The sequence below is a fragment of the Rhododendron vialii genome, chromosome 12a (genome assembly GCF_030253575.1).
Source record: "Rhododendron vialii isolate Sample 1 chromosome 12a, ASM3025357v1".
Lineage (NCBI taxonomy): Eukaryota > Viridiplantae > Streptophyta > Magnoliopsida > Ericales > Ericaceae > Rhododendron > Rhododendron vialii.
The window spans coordinates 24,010,089-24,033,627 of record NC_080568.1 but is presented as its reverse complement, the minus strand read 5'-3'; the positions used below and the strand labels follow the sequence as shown (position 1 = coordinate 24,033,627).

The window sequence follows — 23,539 nt, the reverse complement described above, 5'->3', positions numbered from 1 at the left end:
TGTTAATTTTACGTAAAATTTATGTGGATTACTGGTTTATCTTGACAAAAAGAATCGAACAAAAAAATTTGCAATCCAAACTTCAATTTTTTTAATAAAGTTGAAAAATATGGTTATTTGCCTAATTTTTGTCTTTAATAAAAAATACTTTTACAATTTTTTTTGTCAAGACAAACAAACAATCCACTCAAGTTTTATGCGAAAAAAACCAACATGATAATAAGCCAAATAATTTACAGTCAAAACACCGCTTAGGCTTACTTCGGCCAAATAAGCTAAGGTGGCTTATTTTTTGTCGTTATTCAATTTTTTTTTTGCATTTGATAATTTATCGTTGAATTTTTTAGGATTATTGTTTCACCATAACGATAGAAATCTATAAAAAATAAAAAATAATATTTCTTTTAAATAATACAAAAAAAATTGATTTATTCACTTATTTTATCTTTGTTGTCTTTGTCACGTTTTTTTAGCTGCTTCGTGACGTTCTCTCTCGAGCTTTCTTCTTCATTCGCCAAACCCTCCACTCCACTTGTCGGACTCCATTGCCATCCAGAGAGAGCCCAAACATAACCGCCGACCAGAGAAAAAATGGCTTTAACCCACCGCTCTCCAAATTTCCTAAAACCTCTCTCCGCCGCCGCCCTCTCTCTCGCCCAACCCCTCCGCCGCCCCTTCTCCTCCTCGTCCGACACCGCCACCCTCACCGTCGAGACCAGCGTCCCCTTCACCGGCCACAGATGCGACCCCCCGTCGCGCGCCGTCGAGACCACGCCCAGGGAGCTAATGGCCTTCTTCCGCGCCATGGCGACGATGCGACGCATGGAGATCGCGGCCGACTCGCTCTACAAGGCGAAGCTGATCCGCGGGTTCTGCCACCTCTACGACGGGCAGGAGGCGGTTGCGGTCGGCATGGAGGCGGCGATCACCAAGAAGGACTGCATCATCACGGCCTACCGCGACCACTGCCTCTTCCTTGGCCGCGGCGGGACCCTGGTGGAGGCGTTCTCGGAGTTGATGGGGCGCCAGGCCGGGTGTTCTAAGGGCAAGGTACAAGTAATACAAAGAAATGAAACATTCTGAATTACGGGTAGTGGTGATAAAGGAGCCGAACGAGCGGAGCATTGAGTTGCTTTTATAAACTTGACAAGCTTTAATATGATTCAAGCTTAGCTTGTTTATGATACAAGCCAATCTTGAACGAGCCAAACATGAGCCAATTTTGGGTAGCTTGAATATTTTATACATCATAAGCGATATTTTATACTACATCATAAGCAGAATGAGCCCAACGGTAGTTTTTCCACTTGAAAGCTTAACGAGTTTAAAAAAATGTTGAAGCTGGGTTTGTTGATGTAACAAACTTATCTTGAATGAGCTTTTAACGGGCGAACTCGAGCTCAAATTCGAGTAGGTTGATTTGTTTATCAGCCCTAATTATGGAGAATGAATACTGCATATGAAACAAAACCTTTTCGCATTGAATTTTCCAGTATGTTATGTTAGGCTTTCAACAACTCTTGCTCAGGTTTTTTATTCAAAATTTGAGCGATAAACTCCTGGGCTCCCCATATGATGCGAAGCACTCCAGTGGGCAAAATCAGTAAGGCTGCCAAGGCATCACTGTAAATTACGAACACGTGAAAGGGCATTAAATTTTTTTTTTTTACCAAAGATTTAAGTCACTGGTAAAAAACTTAAAACTTGAGTAAGACTCAAAGTCAAGGTGATATAACAATGGATCGTGGAGTTAGTGGAGAAAATTCTATGGGAAAATTTTCACTCAAATATTGGGTTGTAGTATAGATCTTAGTGAGGGGTGGACATGCCCTGTATGCCTTGATTTCTCCTCATTTTCTAAACGCCGAATGCTGGACTAACTGCACGTAACAGCCGTCTTACTATTGACGTTTGACTAACTGCTAAGAGCTAGCGGGCTCACTTACAACTGTCTAACGACTAACCACCTTCAAAGTGCTTCTCTCTAGCTACTTTTGAGTTGCTGAACTGATGCTGCATATCTTCCTTCTTTACACACTAGGGTGGGTCTATGCATTTCTACAAGAAGGACAGTGGGTTCTATGGAGGGCATGGGATTGTGGGAGCTCAGGTTCCTTTAGGTTGTGGATTGGCTTTTGCTCAAAAGTACTCCAAGGAAGAGCATGTGACCTTTGCCTTGTACGGGGATGGGGCGGCGAATCAGGGGCAGTTGTTTGAGGCACTTAATATGGCTGCGCTTTGGGATCTACCTGCAATTTTGGTTTGCGAAAACAATCATTGTAAGGATTGGATAATCAACAGTTGGATGATTTGTCTGAATTCTGTGCGATGTGCATGTGCATTTTCAGGGGAATTTAATTAGTTTTGAAATGTTCCTTCAGATGGAATGGGGACGGCGGAATGGAGAGCAGCGAAGAGTCCGGCCTACTACAAGAGAGGGGATTATGTTCCTGGGTTGAAGGTGACATTGATTTCCCTATGCTGTTGATTTAGGTTTTATGGATTTTTTGAGCAGTTTAATAGATTGCTGCAACTTTTATAGACTTCTTTAATGATTTGATAACAATTTGCTTAGGAATGTTATCTTGTAATCGTGGCTTACTTCTCCCTGCGTCCCATTTTGATTGTGCATTTGTACACGTTTTGATGTTCCAAATTATTTGTCATTAGGAAAAGTCAGAAAAAGTAAAGTGGACTTTTTCGATGAGTTTTGTGTTAAAGCTAGATGGCATTTCGGAAGTTGAATTTTGACTTGCGCAAGAATTACGTCCCCCTCAAAAGGTTGAAATCAGTATAATGTACGGGCAATTAGGGATGGAACATAGACGGAATACTCAGTTGCTTAGGATTGCTTTAAGAAAAAGACTCAAAATTCAGCCTCCATAACTTATATGCTATGTAGCAGGGACACGAACTCAGGACATAGGATTTCCAAAAAAATACGAACATGGACATGACCTTAGTTGCAGGAACCTCCAATGTGGGTGGCGAATCCATCTCGGAACCTCGCTCCCGCGCTCCCAAGTCAGGAACCTCGCTCCCGTTGAGAAGGAACCCGCTCCCAACTAGGATAGAACTTCTTAGGCATATAAATTCCAAAAGAAACAAAAATAAAATATACCAAGCAAGATAAAAGATAAAGTAATGATAAGATATTAGAAAAATATTAACTTAAATTTGCTCAGTTAGTCAATTACATAATATAACTATAATATTACTTAGTTACTAAGGCAATCTTTGCAATTGACATGATTGACGCATAATAATATTTACCTGCATTATATATTTGGGTAAATTTCACTGACCTCCCCTGAGGTTTCTGACAAATGCAGGAACCTCCCCTGAGGTTCTAATAATTGCATTGACCTCCCTTACTTTACAAACTATTGTTCAGATTCCCCCATTCCGTTAAATCCACACTAACACCGCTAGTTTTTGTTATTAATTGACTAAAATGCCCTTGAATATTACTAAACTAAACAATCAAGTCATTTTCTTCTTTTTTGTACTTTAATTGGAGTTTCTCAAATATTAAAAGTAACATTACACTGTTTATATAAGATAATTTTAACATCAAATTAGACTCAATTATACAAACTTTTGTTAAATTTGAATAATTAATCAAGCATTTTACATTATTATAGTCATTGTTTTCCCTTCTCTTCAAGGTGTAATTTTTCAAATAGAGGACTCAGAGAGATATCTAATCCATCATACTAGAGGGGGAAAAAAAACGTGGCTCTTTTCAATTTTTCTAAGAAATAAACTCAATTTGGTTTACTCATTGATCATTCTTTAAAGATTTCATCTATTTTTTTCTACTAGTACATTCTGATGAAACATAATTATCACTAATAAAATAAGAAGGAAAAAAAAAAAAAAAAGGTTAAAGAATTTTTTACACCACCTTCATTTCGTTAAAAAATACAAGACTTTAACCTTTTTTTTTTTTTTTCCTTCTTATTTTATTAGTGATAATTATGTTTCATCAGAATGTACTAGTAGAAAAAAATAGATGAAATCTTTAAAGAATGATCAATGAGTAAACCAAATTGAGTTTATTTCTTAGAAAAATTGAAAAGAGCCATGTTTTTTTTTCCCTCTAGTATGATGGATTAGATCTCTCTGAGTCCGCTATTTGGAAAATTACACCTTGAAGAGAAGGGAAAACAATGACTATAATAATGTAAAATGCTTGATTAATTATTCAAATTTAACAAAAATTTGTATAATTGAGTCTAATTTGATGTTAAAATTATCTTATATAAACAGTGTAATGTTACTTTTAATATTTGAGAAACTCCAATTAAAATACAAAAAAGAAGAAAATGACTTGATTGTTTAGTTTAGTAATATTCAAGGGCATTTTAGTCAATTAATAACAAAAACTAGCGGTGTTAGTGTGGATTTAACGGAATGGGGGAATCTGAACAATAGTTTGTAAAGTAAGGGAGGTCAATGCAATTATTAGAACCTCAGGGGAGGTTCCTGCATTTGTCAGAAACCTCAGGGGAGGTCAATGAAATTTACCCTATATATTTTCATGTATTATTCTTAAATGCTCCCAGTCCCGGAAGAGGAGCTCCTATAATTCTCCACCACCGCTCCCGCCCTCGCTTTGTGTAACTAAGATATGGAGAACAGCTGGAATCACATATTAAAACTATATATATTTTTATGTTTTGCATTTTAAGTGGTAGAATAATATTTCTTTTTTGACATCTAACTACATTAAAATACATAAAAATAAATAATTTTTCCTAAACGCTCTCGACGGCGCTCCCACACTTCTATGATCATCCGCTCCCCCGCTTCCGCTTCGTGCAACTAAGGACATGACAAGGGACACGACAAAAATAAATAAATAAGTAATATTTATTTTGTACCAATGGAAATATGTATAAGCATTGAACATCAACATATTATATATACACACACAAACATCACACACACACACACACACACACACACACACATATATCATATTATATATATACACACACACACATGCACACACACACACACAAGCATCACACATATATCATATTACACTTTTAACCAAACCAAACCGAGCCTTATGTCCCAATCACTTGGGGTCGGCTACATGAATCATTTCCCTCCATTGAGCTCTGTTAAGGGTCACTTGTTCACACAAACCCACTATACTCATATCTATGCGCACAACAACATCTAATGTCAATTTAGGTCTACCCCTCCCAATAGCATTGCTACCCAAAGCTATCCTATCCGCTTTCTGAACTACTGCATCTCCTGGTCTACGGTAGACATGCTTAAATCACCTTGGTCTATTTTTCCTCAACTTCTCCTCTATAGGTGCTACACCTACCATCTCACGCACTGTTTCATTTCTAATCCTGTCTCGTCTAGTTTTACAACACATCCACCTCAACATTCTCAATTCTGTTACACTCATCTTGCTCACTTGATGTTTCTTAATAGACCAACATTCTGTCCGTAAATTGCATATTTGACCCCTGTTATATCCCTACATGCGTCCCCACTGTGTTCTTCTAGTATCCCCCAAAAAAATTTACTAAATTTAATGGACACCCCACGTGGCATGTTCTATCCCATACGTGTTTTGCGTGTCCCCCGCAATATCCCCGTGTCAGACATGGGGACACATCAACCTCTAGGAGTATTGGTGCTTCATAGCTTATATGCAAGGTTGTCAAATGGGATATGAATTGGGTATCGGGTTTTTTCATTTAGTGATTGTCTGTGGTGGTCAGATCGTGAAGTGAATCAAGAATCAAATTGGCATCTTTCTGAGCTGTAAATTGGATCGTGACTTCTTGTAGCGATTCGGTCGACATTTACATAATAAAGAAACATTGTGAAATTGAAAATTTGAAGCTTAAATTGTTGTAGAAATTTGTTTTCTATCATTAATTGATGACCACGTGGTCTATCCAATAGGCAAGCTGTGAAGTTCCAACAAACTCAATAACCTTAAATTAAGGTCAAGATATAATTAAATACTACCCTAAAAGAATAACTAAAACAGGACAACCATTATTCGCAAACAAGGACATACTATTTTTTACAATAAGCAGTATCAACTAGCAACTAGCAACTAGCAACCAAGCCAAACACAAATACATAGACACAATATTCTTAAACTCTCTCAAACAACTTAAGAATAAGATCAAGTTTCCCAAATATCTAAATACCCAATTGAGATTAATGGTTGAGATGGAGAATAATAGTCGAAGAATACCAGAAGAAGAACACTTGAAAGAAGAACATATCAAAGAAGAAGATCAAGATGTGGGTTCAAGCTTGCCTCTTCTCTGTTCGAGTGCTTCTTTTTCGGTCAAACTTAGGTATGCGTAGGGTTTTGCGATGGGGTTTTGAAATGTTTCCATCAAATTTCTGTAATTTTTTTTGTCAAACCTTTCAAAAACAGGGCCGGCCCAAGGGATTTGGAGGCCCAAGGCTAAATCGTGGAGTGGGGCCCTACCATTTTTAGAATTAAACAACAATGGTAGAATGTTTCTTTATATAACTACTTTAGTCCTTACAAAGCATGTTAGCTTCCTTGTTATCATCGGCCAAGTGGTTGCTCTTGATACTTCGCATGCACATTGCATTATTTTTGGGAAAAAACACTTAAAAAAATGGAAGTATTGCACCGGGACTTCGAACTCGAACATTTCATGCGGTTTAAAATCAACTTACCGCTGAGCCAACATAGGCATTTCGATTAAAATACAAAGACGTAATATATATACTTATATACAAAGCGGGGCCCTATTTTGGGCCCAAATTTGGAGGCCCTAGGCAGCAGCCTCTTAGGCCTTGCCCTAGGGCTGGGCAGCCCGGGCCTGTCCAAAAATAAGAATCAACCCTAATAGTCAAAAAAGGGAAAAAGAACAAAAAATGTAAAAAAATTACTTCCTGGTCTACAAGATCCAACCTAGACCTAGACGGAAGTTGTCTGAAACAAATTGATGTATGAGTCACCCGATATATCGAATCACTTGTTGATAAAGGGCTGTCCAGCGGTCGGGTTTGGTCGGGTTGGACCCGACCCGACATTAGTCGGATTGGGTAAATGGCCACCTGAGTCTGATCGACATTCTTGTCGGGCTCCGACCGAAATACACTCGGATTAAATTTCTCGGGTTCGGTCGAGTTTAGAACTGGCTACAAACTATCGAACTCATACAGATCAAAGAAGAAGAAGAATAAAAGACACCTTGTCCATTACAATCGAGTACAGGGAGAGAGAGATGAGATTTGAACATTTGATTACCCCCATTTCACAGATAACAGTAATCAAACATAGATCCGTCATATTGCGGTTTCTTATATTACATACCCCACATAGAAATATAGTACATAAAGGAGATGAACTCATGTAATCGTTGAAGAGATCCTCTCCTTCCTCCTCCTCCTCTTCCTCCACTCGGTCAGCTTCTTCCCGAATGATATCGGGATGGACGGTGGCCTCGTCCTCATCGGAGTAGTTCTTGGAGGTGCGGCTGGATTTTACTGCTGTAGAGAGAGAGGAAGGATCTGCTAGAGAGAGAGGTGGACGTGTGGTGGAGTAGGGTGGGCGCAGTCAGTCGCAGGAGGGAGTTGGCGGGATTGGGCTAGATTCTGAATCTGGAGTGGAATGGCCAAAATGGGTGTGAATGAGTTAGGGTAGGGTTTTTTTTTTCCCTTAGATAGTAAATAGTCGGTCAGGTCTGGTGACCCGAATTTTAAAATATGAAACCCGAGACCCGACCGACACTTTGATAAATCCGAAACACTCAACCCGAACCCGACCGACCGGGTGTCTCAGAACCGTCCATGGGGTATTTTGTCGGGTCGGTTTGTCGGTCGGGTCGGGTTCATGGACACCCCTGTGTTTTTTACGATTGTATTTCGATTCTTCTGTACTTGTGTTTCGTACCTAATGTTCAAATCGCAAATCGTATGATTCTAACAACCTTGATCGTAGCAGGATACATATCGAGTATAGTAACGTATGTGAAGGTGCATATAGAAGTCACTAAAAAGTTATACCCAATTTACAATACAAGATTTCACTCTTCAACTTTATAACATGTTCTAAGAGGAAAAAGTATCGTGAAAGAATATTTACTTAAACAAATGATACGTTTGGAGATATACATATTGGTTTTACCACTAAATGAACCGAAATCGTTAGAGTCAGGGGTGGAGCTATTTTGAGGCCCGGGGGGGCCTCGGCCCCCCAGTCCCGGATCCCCAAGCGTCCAAACCAAACCAAACCGAGCCTTACGTCCCAATCACTTGGGGTCGGCTACATGAATCCGTTTTTTCTATTGAGCTCTGTCAAGGGCCACTTGTTCACACAGACCCATTATACTCATATTTTTGCGTACTACAGCATCTAATGTCAATTTAGGTCTACTCCTCCCCGTAACATTATTACCTAGAGCTATCCTATCCGCTCTCTTAACTACTGCATCTTCTGCGCACTACAGCATCCTATCCGTCCGAATTTTAAAAATTTTATTTTGTATATACCTGATTTTGAATATTATTGATTATTATTTGTGTATAACCACTTATAATTTTAATAATTTTGGTTCGATTTGATAAAAAATCGGTTATTTTACATTCTCATTTCTCAATTTCTTTCATAAATAAAAAATAAGAATGTGATAGTTGAGGTAGCCTAAAGAATCATTTCAATGTACAAATGTAATAAATTGGAAAGCAAAAATATTATGATATAATAAGTACACGTTTTGATAAAAAATATATGTCTACTAAGCCGGCCCTCCTAGGGTTAAAGTTTTGGCTCCACCACTAGTTAGAGTCATATCATATCGTAGTTTTTTTGCATACAGTCCGGATCCAATAAGGGATTCCTTACGGCCTTACGGTGCGGGACTCCCCTTTCCCGATCGAATTGCGACAATCCGAGCCGCTCAAAGTGTGCAGAATGTGATTTTAAGGGTACCTTCTAGAAATCAGCAAAAAAAATGATCGGGAAGGGCATGATCCGAGCAGTTTTTTGCTGAACCGTTCAATAAAAAACTGTTCGTATCAAGCCCTTCCCGATCATTTTTTTGCTGATTTCTCGCGGGTACCCTTAAAATCACGTTCTAATCACTTTGAGCGGCTCGGATCGTCGCAATTCGATCGGGAAAGGGGAGTCCCGCACGGTAGCACCGTGCGGGATCCCTCATTGGATCCGGACTGATACACACACACACAGAGTTTGTTTCAAATGAAACAACGATTTATCAGTTGAAACAACGATTTATTTTTCTTGACAATGGTTCTTTACTTCTTTTCATGCATGCATATTTCTTCCACCTTTTATTCTTGACAAGTCTCTTCAAAAATTCAAGGAATCATATAGGTTAGATGATTCGTCTTTTTTGGAATGCTTGATCAGTATGTGCTTTATTGATCAATGTCTTCGGGCTAGAAATTTTTGGGATGTATGGTATGTTGATTTTTTCGAGCTTGCTGGTTTTCAAAGAAGATGCTAATGAAGCTGATTCGACTTTTTAATGTTTAGTCATTACAATCTGTTAGACACTGGAGTGTATGATGGGTGTATCGCTGAATTAAAGAAACAGTTATTTTTCATGGAAAATGGATCATTTTGGATAAAAATGATCAAATAGGTGATTGTTAATTGCACACGTTTCAGAATCAAAGTTTCAAATAGACACTAAATAGACTGTCCATTCGAGATAGGTAGGGGTTGCATTCCTATTTTTTATCTGCTTCGTGTAAATTTAGTTTGTAGTGCATACTCCAAGTTGGCAAGTTTAAAATCGATCTTATAGTCTCGTGGTAGTGAATTATCTGTGTCTTGAAGCTAGACACAGGTAAGGTCTAGAAACTGTTGTTCTCTTGTCTCGTGGTAGTGAATTATCTGTGTCTTGAAGCTAGAAACAGGTAAGGTCTAGAACCTGTTGTTCTCTAGTTTTGGCAACAAAATTCTTTTTCGTCGCCAAAAAGGTTTTCCAAATGTTTCTGTTTTCTTCGAATTCTGCCTTGTCATATAGTTCAAATTCTGAAACAGGTAGATGGTATGGATGCCGTTGCCGTGAAACAAGCTTGCAAGTTTGCCAAGGAGCACGCTTTGAAGAATGGACCCATTGTGAGTACACTTATCAGGTGTCTCTGCTATATAGCTTCTGATATTCGAGTCTTGTAATGGAAACTGCATCCAATATACTTGTTTGGTCTGCTTCCTGTTTGTCAACATTTTAGCTATTGCATTTGCTGAGCTACGGAATATTGTACTTGTTTCTAGTAGGCAAGGTAATTCGTATTTGTTACAACAGAATCAAGCTTATCAAGAGGTATTTAGCATTAAAACCTCTAAATAAGAGATCGATAAGTTGTGTCTACATATTTGTTTTGGAGCATGCGCAAGTAACAATATGTATGTTCATGGATGCCTCCAATCTCCATCCAGACTCACTCCAATCATTGAATCTGACACGAGTCTACTTCATTTGGGTGTGTAAGATTTGCGATTTTCTAGAATGCCAAAATGGTTGTGATTGTTTCAAGAACACCACCAAAAACTGCACCAGTTTAATCACCTTTTTTTTTCCCACAAGCCACATTAAGCCTTGTGTAATTGGAGTCGGTGAAGTGAGTCCTTTTTCTGCTTCCAAGTTCTTATTTTTCATGTTTTGAAAAAATCAGGGCCCATTTACACCCCACTTGAGGGAGAATTGATGTAGTGATGTGTGTACATCTGGTGGCGAGCGCATTAGTTATGTTGCTTGATTGGGTTTTACCTTATAGTGATGGGAATAAAGTAGTGGTGTCTGGAGGGAAGAGGAAAAATAATAGAGAGATTTGGACGTTGCAGGTCTTAGTTCGACCTCTCTCTCTCTCTCTCTCTCTCTCTCTCTCTCTCTCTCTCTCTCTGTGAGTGTGTGTGGTGCTGTGCGTGTTTATTGGCTAATTCAGTTTCACCATAGCAAGAATATAGGGAAGAAAATGGAGTAGACGAAAGAAAAGATAAAGAAACAGACCTGGAAGTTGCACAAATGGACAGTATATCTCTCTTGATTAGTTCGAAACACTTCCAATTAAGGAGAGTGGACAGAAGTTTGGGATTGATATCAGCTTAAAAGTCCAGGGTTTAAAATAATCACAGTTAATTTGTTACAATGGTCAGACCCTAAGCTTTTTTGTGCTATTTTCCTGATGCAATCTTCTTCTACCTATCATTCAGAAAATGGCTCATTCCATTTAGGATTTGAATCACTTAGGTATTCTCATCTAATAGATTCTCCTTTACCTTTCCTTCACTCGTAGGTCGTGACCACAATCTCAAGGAAGGCTTTCATTCCATACAACAACAACAACATGTCAACAACACACCCCATTTCTAGTCCCCAATCATTGGATTTGGGGGTATGAGCGGGGGAGGATTGGAGACAGACCCAGGGCCGGCCCAAGGCTAAATTGTGGGGTGGTGCCCTACATTTTTTTAGAATTAATAGAATTAAACAACAATGATAGAAATGTTTCTTTCTATTACTACTTTAGACTTTATAATGCATGTTAATTGCTTTGTCACCAACGGCCAAAGTGGTTGGCTTGAATTCTACTTGACTTGGTTTCGAAACCTGACAGTTATAATAGCATTATTTTTGGGGAAAAAACATTTCAAAAGAAAAAAGCTGCCTAGAAGACTCGACATCAGACACTCCACATGGACTAAAATCAACTTACCACTGAGCTAGCAAAGACATTTGCATTATAAAACGAACAAATAATATATATACTAATTTATAAATAATATTGGAGTGCCCCTAAAATTTGAAAATTTTTGGAAGCCCGAGACCCAGGCCTCTTGGGCTTTGGGCCTGGGCCGGCCCTAGACAAACCTAACCTTTGGCAATATATGTACAAAGTGGCTGCTCTCAAAATACCACTAAAATAGTGGCCCCCCAAGAACCAAGGAGCTGAAGGAACGTTTTGTTGATGGAAAGCTTTCATTCCATCTACCAGCAAATGTAATTCCACTAGAGCTGTATTAGCAGGGGAGTAAGCGAGGTCGCAGAGGAGATGTAGCTTTGGTGCTTTCTAGGTTTGACTTTATGGGGTGGTGTTCCCAGAGAATTTGGCTTCATTGCTGGAAAGGAGTCCTAACCTTGGAACTTTTTTACTTGCGTATATTTTTGTCTCGATTTTTCTTAACGTTTAAGGTTTTCCGTATGAGTTTTACTGGTGAAAAAAAAGGTTGCCGTATGAGTTCTTTTGATGAAAATGAGTTGTGATTTTTGGAGAATTTACTTCTTATTCCCAGAAATGGAGATGACTAATTTTTTGCTTCCTTGTGATGTCGGTGTTCAGATTCTTGAAATGGACACTTACAGGTACCACGGTCATTCTATGTCTGATCCAGGGAGCACATACCGCACACGTGATGAGATTACTGGTGTGAGACAGGTTTATATATTCTCAAGAACACGCTCTCTCTCTGGATTAAACTTGTCATTTAAGTCTTAGATGTCTTGCACTTTTCTGATGTGCTACAAACACTTCCAGGAGCGTGATCCAATTGAAAGAATAAGAAAGCTGGTGCTATCTCATGAGTTAGCCACTGAAAAGGAGCTAAAGGTATTTAAACTTGATTTCTCATTTAAGGTCAAAGGATATCGTAGTCTATTTTTGAAAATTTAGTTTGTTACGGAAGGTTAGCTAGGTTTGGTTATTTAGTTGTTTCTTCTGGGATCTTGCTTTTTCTGGGGTTTGACCTCGACCTGGTGTGTAGCAGCTACTGTGTAATAGGGACTCTGTCTTGTTATCATATTTATTCAATTATTCTGCGTGCAGGACATTGAGAAGGAAATTAGAAAAGAAGTAGATGAAGCCATTGCTAAAGCCAAGGTTAGAAAGTTGTCATGGTTACAATTTTTTTACTCCTGTAATAGCTCTGATGCAACACTTTTGAAATCTAGCTCTTCTCAATCATTGATTATGAATGACATCTATTTTCCTTGAATTTTCAGGAAAGCCCAATGCCAGATCCTTCCGAACTCTTCACCAATGTGTATGTTAAAGGCTACGGGGTCGAGGTAGAATATTTTTCCTCTTTAATATGTTAGTTGTGTCGGTTACCATAATGTAACTTCGTAGTATGAATTATAACTGAGTTGGAAAGTCGACCTGGGTGACATCCATTATGGCATCAAACAAAAGGCAATGAACAGGACATGTTTATTTGCATGCATTATCAACTTTTAACTCCTGCATATGAATCCTGTTTGATTTTGTGTTAGATTGTTTCTTTGTATTGTGTATACTAAAGCTAACGGAACAGGAAGCAGAAAGAAAAGAAAATCTGTATGTTAGTAAAATCTTGAATCCTTATTTGCTTTCCAATCCAAATCAGAGAGACCTGACATAAACAGAAAAATGGTTCGAAAGCAGAGGGTACTAGCGATAGAAGGTAACAGAAATGTGTCAGAGGATATTGTGGTCATGCTAGTTTTGCATTTGTTGGGGAACATGCCATTCAATTTTTACTTAAGGATTATGGATAGGATCTGTAATACCTAGAATACCATCTGAGTGAGTACATCTATTATGTTGGATTAGAATAGGATGTATAGAATTGAATAAGATTAATGACTCTCAGGTCATTTATACCAAGTCGTTGAGAAGAATATAATTGGTTGTGTTGGTAATGAGGGCTATTATGCAAAGCTTTTAAAAAGTTTATAAGCACGCATCAACGACTATATTGTCTATATATATGCATTAAATTCAACTTCTACAATTGATTTAAAAAGCGTATTATAAATTTGTCAAGTTATTAGAAATAGACAATTGTCTTTTTAAGTGCTTTCCACAGTAAGTTTCGTATTATTATTTCTTTTGGTTTGTAGTGTCACTAACTTATCTAGAGCCGCTTCTCTGGTCATTCTTAAATGTCGGGAGTAAAGTGAAGTTTGCCGTTGGATTATTTACGGTGGTGGCACTTTAAGTCGGATGGAATTGCTTCCCTTGTTGTAATAACTTTGAGTAATGAATTAATAAACCAATTCGTGTCTCGATCTTTCCTCGATATAGTTTTGATGATTGATTCCCCATGGCTATATTTTCATGTTTTTTTGTTGAATTGTTCGTTCTCGATGCCTAAGGTCACCCAAATTGCTTGCGGATTTTTGTTGCAGGCGTTTGGAGCAGATAGGAAAGAAGTCAGAGCTGTACTCCCTTGAGGCAGATTCGGGGAAATTTTCCAACCCTCAAGAAATTGGAAGGAGAGTTTTGAACATTAATGCTGATTTGTAAAGTTCTTTTGCTCATTTTGGGTATGGTAAAGGTTTCTTTTCCAGGTATTGGGGAGAATTTTTTTTGTTGGGGAGTATATTTGGGTCGCAGCTTATGTTTTACCACTCTCACGTGCTTTCTGGAGTCATGGAAAAGTTTAATCTGTAAATTGGGTTTTTGCTTAATTCAAAAAACAAGCACTTATTGAAAAAATAAGTACTTATTTTTGTTAGCGGAACGGGGCCCGAATTTATCATTTGTTTCCGTTCAAGTTTTTTCGCATGCTCTAGGAGGCTTTTTTGCGACACAAACGGTCGTTTAGATTTGCTATACTCTCAACTCCCGAGCAGATACAACAGATGTGGGTAGCCTTCAACTTGCTCTCGGTGCTTCTTTTCATGTGGTGTTTCCTATATCTTTCTTATTTATTTATTCTTTTTGCATGCTGTTTTTTTAAACTAATTTTGCTAATTTGAGTGTCAATACGATAGTTTTTGGGGATATTATCCAGCGGGCGTTTGTTTACCATGGGCTATCAGGTGCATCACCATGGATGATTGATTTCCGCACGATCAAATTGCCTCATGTCTAACCCCAAGGGTTAGTTTGGTTGATTGGTGGGTGTGCGCCCTACACAATTGATTAGGATTCAATTCTTGAGCCAGGCTGTAAGAAAGTTTTTAACTCTCGGCATGGATAGCTTGTCATTGGTCGGATCGGGGAGAAGATTAGTTGAGATGTGTGTAAGCTAACTTGAACACCATTGACCGTTAAACAAAAAAAAAAATTTGCCTCAAATCTTTTTTTATAAAGGATGACTATGTATGGCAGACTTAGTACGTAGAATTACATTATTGTGTACCATATATCTAATAAGTAAATGATTCTACTTAATTTTAAATCTTAGTGGCATTATTAAACTTGTTTTCGGGAGCAACCTCACATTGATATGAACTGATCAAGTCATTGACAGCAATTTTTCACGAGAAACCTCACATTGATGTGAACTAATCAAGTCATTGACAATAGTTGCTATGTAACATCCTTGCCCTTATCACCCTTTCACTTGTCATGGTATATTGGGATGATATCATACTTGTAAATTCACAATTGAGTAAACAAAAAACAAAAAATAATTGGCCTCAAATCTTGTCTTTAAAGGATGACTATGTATGGCAGAACCTAGTACGCAAAATCACATTATTGTGTAGCGTATATTTGATAAGGAAATGATTCTACTAAATTTAAATCTTAGTCGCATTATTAAATTTGTTTTTGGAGGCAACTTTACATTGATGTGAATTGATCAAGTCCATGACAACAATTTTTCGGCAGCAACCTCACATTGAATGTGAACTAGTCAAGTCATTGGCAGCAGTTGTTGCATAACATCCTTGTCCTTATCACCCTTTCACTTGTCATGGTCTATTGGGATGATATCATACTTGTAAATTCTCACGTTTGATCATGAGCAAACCAAAAAAAAAATTGGCCTCAAATCTTGTCTTGTTTATAAAGGATGACTATGTATGGCGAAACCTAGTACGTAGAATCACATTATTGTGTACCTTATATTCTTTTAAATTTAAATTTTAGTGACATTATTAAATTTGTTTTCGGGAGCAACCTCACATTGATGTGAACTCATCAAGTCATTGGCAGCAGTTGCTACGTAACATATATCTTTGCCTTTATCACCCTTTCACTTGTCATGGTATATTGGGATGATACCATACTCGTAAATTCTCACGTTTGAGTAAACAAACGAATTGAAATACTAGTATATTCCCATGGTTTGAATGCGTCAAAACATAGAAGTCCCTCCTGAAATCATAATCCTTTCATACCCCCAAAATCTTTGATGTATCATAGGAAAACATAGCATAATCATCATCATCATCAATCTAAAACAAGCAATGTCACCAAGGTATGGGTATCAGTTCTTGAGAGCTAGAGATATTTGACTTGTGCTCTCGCTTATTTCTCGAAAAGACCTATTTGCGAACAAATTTGTGTCGTTATGAGTTTAATGAGAAATGGAAAAATTCTTGGGCATTCTTGAAATGTTCTTGGTGATAAGCCTATGGTAAGCATTCTTGAATTCAGATATACATGAACGGCTCAGAATACAGATCACCGAATACAAATATGATATATATGAGTTTTATTTTGCATCACATGAAGAACAGCATCAGGGCATATAGGTAATCCAAGAGAACCTCTCTCTTCTCGAATTGCAAACCAACTTCATTATCATAATAATGCTTATGTTCACGCATGTAAATGTTTTAGAGTATGCATCTATGCATATGTTTACACTTTTTTTTTTTTTGAACAATAAAAAAAATTCATATATCTTTGAAATTGTTACAAAGACCAATAGGAACAAGGAGAACGGCATCAAATTTCTAATAAAACTAAGAACAATCATATGCCCAGTCTGAGACCCAAATCCTCGATTGATAAGATACCAATCAAGGAAATCCAAAGCCCACACCTAAAGAGCTTAAGCCTAAAAACACCTAATGGGACAAGCTCAACCAAAAAGAGAACCCTAACCCTAACTAACAGTCATTGCCGCCCCAAACATTGTTGCCGCCACGTTGCCGTTTAGCATGAACCAGTTACACCCAGGGCCGGCTCTGAAGTTTTGGAGGCCTAAGACGATCTTCGAAAGTGAGGTCCTTAATAAGTGTAAACGGAAATCAAATAAAAAGTAGAGTAATTTTGATTCGAATATAGTATTTGTTTGTAATGGGAAGTACTGGAGTAGTAGACTAAAGTAGCATTTAAGGGGGAAAAAAGTGCATCTATGCACCCACCATACTGAATAATTTTGAAGGGCCCCCAGAGATTTTTGGTGATCCCGCGACCTTTTTTTCCTCTTTTTTTTTTATTTTGTTTTTTCCTGCGTTGTGTGTTCTATTTTTCTGGGCCATTGGGCCTTAAGTGTAAAATGTCTTCTTAGGTTTAAAATTGCGTCCTAAAACAACACATATATGCTAAGTCCTAAAAATAAATGAGACCCTATTTTTTGACATTTTTTTGGGGCTTAAGGCCCACACTTCTTGGGCCTTAGCCTAGAGCCGGCGGTGGTTACACCCAAGAGATGAAACCGTCGGGAAACCTCATCACCACCATCCGAAGAAGCTCCAACACCTCGTTAGACCAAAAACCAGTAACACCAGAAGCGAAACCGACAAGAGCTCCGAAAACATATCTGTCACTGCACGCAACCACTCAAAATCCCAACCGGTCATCTGGACCCCACGGCTCCCACGCCCGCTCCTACCGCCACCACATCTCCCGCGATAAACACCGCCTCCGTCGGAGGATGGGAAAAGCAGTCGGAAGTGAACCAATATCATATGAACAAGAATAATTTCTAGAACAGTTAAAGACAGTGATGAAACTGGAAAGTGTTATAGATTACAATGTTGACCATAGCATATGTAGCAATTTTTTAATGATGATGAAAATGCGTTTTGGAGATTGTCAACTGGTTCTTATTAGGGATATATATATATATTTAAACCTACCACCATACGTATGGATTCTCCTGATCAAAAATGTATTAAAGGATGAACTTCAAAAATGGGCAAGAACCAGCCTGGGGCAACTAATATTCTCTCACGAGGAAAATACAACTTCATCCTTTTAATTATGTCTACTGGTACAGCAAAATCGTACAGTTTGTGTATAGATTTGTCGTGGGGCCCACTACGGGTCCCACACAAATGATTCAAGCCGTTCATTAAATGTAAAATATTTTTTCAAGGGCCATCGCGAAAAGTCATCTCAATCCGATACTTATAGGTGCTCGATCTAATCATCTAACTTTCGATTTAGATTCCAGGCTAATGAAACATTATATGATTGGATTGAGCATCTATAAGTATCGGATTGAACTGATTTTTCGCGGGGAGCCTTGAAAAACTGTTTTACATTTAATGAACGGCTCGGATCATTTCTGTGGGACCCGTAGTAGACCCCACAACAAATCTGCAAAATTTGTACGATTTTGCTGTAACAATAGACTTACTGTACAAAAATGTATGAATTCTATACACACTTGAGACTTGTGAGAGAAATGGGTAAACGGACTGGGGCACCTAATATTCTCTCACCCCCTCTCTCAAAGGGGCTTCTGTCCAGTTTTGGACAATTCAGTTCGGGGCTCAGTTTAGGCTTTTGTGGGTCCATCCCGAGCCATAATAATGATAAAAATCGTTTGTTTTATAGCGCATATTAAGTTTGTAAATTGCGTGAAAAATTAGATAACTTAATTGAACATTGATAGATACATGATCGAAACAGATTTGTAGAAAACAGATATAAAAAAAATTAAGTTTCGGTTTTTTTTTTTTTTTATCCCATTTTCTTGTACAAGTTTGTTTCTATTATGTATCTACCGGGTTTGATAAGTTCAATTTTTTTTCGTGAACTACAAAATTGACGAGATCTACAAAATGGACGATTCTGATCATCGTTGTAGACCCGGGATGGGCCCACAAAAGCCTAAACTGAACTCCGAACTGGACTGTCCACCCACGGAAGAATTTGTTAATGCCACAGACATTAACTACATATAATGCTAAATTGGCTTAATTGCCCTCCCTCCCTAGTAATTAAAATTGTTTTGACTTCTCCTCTTTGCATAGCCCATTTAAAAAAACAAAAACAAAGCCAAGCAAAAATATCTTCCTACTGGCGACGATAGAAACAGAGCAAACCCAAAACCCAAGGAGCAGGGCTAGGGTTTGGGTGGGCGGCTAGGGTTTGGTGGGTGGGTGAGCAGACGATTGTCTTCCTCTTTTTCCTTCTTCCGTTAACGAGAGGAGGCAGAGGAGAAGAGTAATGTTTTTTGGAGCGCCTGAAGTAAATCATGTAACTTGTGAAAGGGTAGTTTAGGCAAAACATTGTAGCTTGGAGCACCTGCATAAAAAAAAAAAAAGCGCGAATATCAATTTCCGTAGTTGGGGTCTTGTGTTGGTGGAGGATTAGTAAATTAGATTAGAAATGAAAAAGAATCCGAAGAGATATATTTGCAATATTACGAAAAGTTACTGAGGAGTACAATGGAGGGAGGGCAATTAAGCCATTTTAGCATTCTACCTAATTAATGTATGTGGCATTAACAAATTCTTCTTTGGCATTAACAGCCTCCTTTTGTAACGAGTGACTTTTCAATAATTCGAAGCATCTACAATGGCATCCATATGCGGACAAGCGGTACCGTCTGACAGGTTGCACAGGGAAATTATTCTGTGCATTTATTATACTCTTTTCATCAGTCTTTTGTATTGTGAGCAGAGTGCGGCTCGTCAAAACGAGGCATTACGCGAAAATTCACGTGCCGAGGGATTTTTTAGTTATTGAATTTAAAACATTAAAAAGGAGTGATTTTGTCACTTTTTTTTTAAATAGAACTCCATTTTATGTTTTTATTAGGTAATTTATTTTGTAAGAGAAGAAAAATGCCGTTAGAAAAAATAAGAGTAATAAAATCAATTCCCAAAGAAAATCACACAATCTAATAATCGAAAAACTCATCAGCACAAAGGCATAGAGGTTTTCAGGACAGAAGAGATCGGACCCATCAAAACCCGTTGCTTTTTGTTTTTGACAGAGAATCCCATGCCATATTATCACCCACCGCCGCTCCCAACTACCCACCGCCGGCCTCCACATTAACCTTATTTATTGCACCTTCCAAGTGATATTTTATTCCTCATTAAACTTCGAATTTAAATCCCACCAAATAAATTAAAATATTGAACATTTATATGCTTTGCAATCCCGGCAATTTGGATCAAATATTTGTTTTCATTGGTGGTATTTTCTCTCTCAACATTTTTTGAGGAAAATTATAACAAGTATGGACTAACTTCACTTTTTTTGTAAAGTGGTTCGCTCTCACTTCAGTTGACATTTTTTAATGGGAATATTTGTTATTTTATTTCGTTTAAATGAGAGAAATCGAAAAAGCAAAGAGACATGAATCGTGTACCCAAAAGAGAGAAAAGTAAAATACAAATTTTGACCTATACTTTTTGACCTTTAAATTTTGGCCTATATGAATCATTTTAACTTTTTTGTGTAGTTTTTTTAATCTTTTGATTTTTTTTGTTAAGAATAATTGCAATAAGTAAAAATATTTAAATTTCAAACTAAAGAATTTGAAAAAAGACAAGGAAAAGTCATTCAATTTAAGTTATAAGCCAAACATTGCTTACTCTTGCATCCTATGTTCTCTATACGCGTTGTTTACTTCTTTTATATTTTTTGCTAGTATAACCTGAAACAAAGCCAGAGAACCATGAAGAAGAAACAGCCCATCGCACGCAGTGTGGGCCCGGGCGAGAGTTTTGTAAAAAATCAAACCCAACGGATATCGATAGGTATGTTTTTTTAATCTGTAAGGACAAAACTGCGAAACTGTCACAGTGTCGCCTTACAAACTCAGAAAACATACCTACCGATATCCGTTATAGTAACTGATTTTTTTACAGGGCCCCATGAATAATTGTTTTAAAACTTACGGGTATCTTTATGTATTTTTTGTAGGACCTGTGGTGGGCCCCACACGACGTGCGGTGGTCCTAGACTTTTTGAAAAGAACACACCCTCCCTAAATGAATTGGCGAAGAAATATATGAGGAAGCTGCGACTTGGACCGAAAGTGATTTTCCTTCTCTTGTCAATGCAATTGTGTGCTTATATGACTATGCTGTGAGGAAGCTGAAATGCAGTTTCCTTCTTATCAATGGAATCGTGCTCTTATCGATCGGAGTTCTAACTAATTAGTAGTTGACTCTACAATGTGATGGAGAGTATAATATTCTCTCATCTACCATTAAAAAAAACAAAAACATAAAAATAAATAAATTTCAAATCTTGCCCCCTAACAAAATGGCGGGCAAGGGTTTAGTCAAGTTTGATTCCAACCAGTACGTTCGGTCCAGTTTTGGACCATTTGTGGGCTCTTTCTGAGCCCATAACATTGATCGGGACCGTTCGTTTCTAGAACTCGTCGAGAACATTGACCACATCAAAACTGACGTTGATCGGATATTGTTTGATGTGATATCGAAATGTATTTTATCTTCAGACAATTGTGTCAAATGAGTTGCAATCCAGTGTTGCTAACACTTATGACCCACAAAACGGTCCAAAATTGGACCAAACTAGTTGGAACTCTCCCACAAGGCACCTCTGTGCTATATTCAGTTCTGTACCAAACGAGGCACATTAAATTTGGTAGAAGTATTACATTAATGGAAGTAGGGCTGAGAATCTTAGGGCTAAACTAATTTAAAACCTTGTTTAAACAAAAAAATAATAATAATAATAACTTAAAACCTATCTACCTACAGCGATACCATAGATATAGGAGTAATAATATTCGTGCTCCTACTTTCTCAATTTCACTCTGGGCTGACTGTTCTGGGGGCAAACTATGCAGTTAATATAAAAAATATAGAGAGGGAGTTAGATGAGCTGGGCAGCCACTATTAGACTCGATGAGTGGCTATTTAGCGCAGTTAATTATCAGTTATCCACATAATTGTCTTTATTTGAACTTTGGCTTTGAGATAATTTATTGAAATTTTAATTACTTAGATTGAGGGGATGCATGCACCGAATTTATTATGGGCAGTGGCGGATCCGAGAATTCGGCATGGAGGGGGCGCTGTTTACTCATGGTCTTGAAATATTTTCCACGATAAAGACTAATCTTATTTTCTGGTCTTGTTTCATATGTTTGGAAGATAATTTGTTTTTCAAATAGCAGACCTTTAGACGTTGATATGCGATCTACAAATGAATCAATAAAAAAAAAATTTAAGATGTAACAAACGAGCTTAACAATTACTCTACTAATTTAGAAATCACAGCTCATACCTTTTGAGAATGTAATATAAGCAATTTGCAATAAAGCAAACGAAAGCTTAACTATGAAAATATGCATATGGGAAAATTTCTTATATAAAATTACGAACAAATAGAGAAGAGATGATGTTTTAGAGAAGAATGCTGAAGCAATAAGGGCTACTTTCATTTTAGGAGCCAGTGTAATTATGCGTGGAGGTAAATGAAAAATCCTATGGATGCTTGGGGTCTAAGTGATAAAATGCATGGGGACATGTGACCCCTTATTCCCACTTTAAATCAGCCCCTGATCAGCGGATTATTTTCTTTAAATTTTTTGTCGTTTATGAACTTTCGCTAGTTTTGTATGATTATTATTTTTTTTGTGTGAATTACATGCCTCATTAAAAGACCCAAAAAAAATTTGCCTCTAAATTTTGATTGTGCTTGTCTTTGACTAAAAATGTTTACTGAAGTTGATTGAAAGCTCAGGCTTTGATGAAATTTTAGAGCTGTCGTTTGATTGCTACTGGTATCAAATACTCCTGCCTAGAGACAAGTCTGAGACAAATGACTTTGTTCGCCAGGCAGAAAGGCTTTCAAAAGAGTGAACTCTGATTTTTTAGAACCACTCATATCTCTTGGTATTTATCCTCGATAAGTTTTCTCTTTAATCATCTTATTTTTTTAATATCTATTTATCTCCCCTCATTACTCCAAAATATTCTCATAACAAAATCAAAGAGAGTCTCAATAACATGTTTGCCCCGATGGCCGCCTTCTAACACTTTTAAACACGAGGTCGGGAAGTGACCAATCCATGTCACAAGTAAAGATTGATTGTTTCTTCTCATAAATGTGCATTCTTTGTTAGGTCCCCCTAGAAAAGAACATGAACCAAATAGAGAGAAAAATTTACATGTACGTGGCACTATCAGAAGTGCCCGCGGCATTAGCGTTGTCCAAATGATATGATTGAATGCAAGATTTTCAAAGATTAATAAAAAAAAAATCGCTCTACAAAAAAAAAATGAAAAGATTTTCTTACTTTGTAATTATGACTAGATTCTATTGTAAATGTTGTTGGGCCTTTTGGAATGGACTTCAAATTGGTGTTGTGCAGTGAGGTGCACATGCGCACCTCCGAGCGTCGAATCATGCATCTGACGGATCGGATCTCATATTGACAATTAACGATCGAGAACCGTTCATTATCAAGATGAGATTCGAGCCGTCGGATGCACGATCCGACGGTTCGGAGGTGCGTAGCACGGCACTGCGCACACCACTGCACTACACCGTCCCCCAATTCTTTTGGAATGATACGAATTGTAATTGCCTTGTGTTCAAAAAAAAACACAAGCCAATAAAAATGAGTCTATTTGAATATATAAAAGGGATA

At 37.8% G+C, this 23,539-nt stretch overlaps 1 protein-coding gene across 2 annotated transcripts; it reads left to right on the top strand.

Moving 5' to 3' along the window:
* The first annotated feature begins 463 nt into the window (after positions 1-463).
* On the top strand, positions 464-14,497 carry LOC131310129 (pyruvate dehydrogenase E1 component subunit alpha, mitochondrial-like). Of its 2 annotated transcripts, none has more exons than XM_058336965.1 (9): positions 464-1,050; positions 2,042-2,279; positions 2,382-2,461; positions 10,043-10,120; positions 12,343-12,438; positions 12,538-12,609; positions 12,826-12,879; positions 13,002-13,067; positions 14,169-14,497. In XM_058336965.1, exons 1-9 carry the CDS (start codon positions 592-594, stop codon positions 14,211-14,213), a joined length of 1,188 nt encoding a protein of 395 aa, XP_058192948.1. In that variant the 5' UTR covers positions 464-591; the 3' UTR covers positions 14,214-14,497. The 2 variants fall into 2 exon arrangements, with proteins under 2 accessions (XP_058192948.1, XP_058192947.1); XM_058336964.1 differs by having other exon boundaries at positions 466-1,050; positions 14,136-14,497.
* Positions 14,498-23,539: the final 9,042 nt, after the last annotated feature.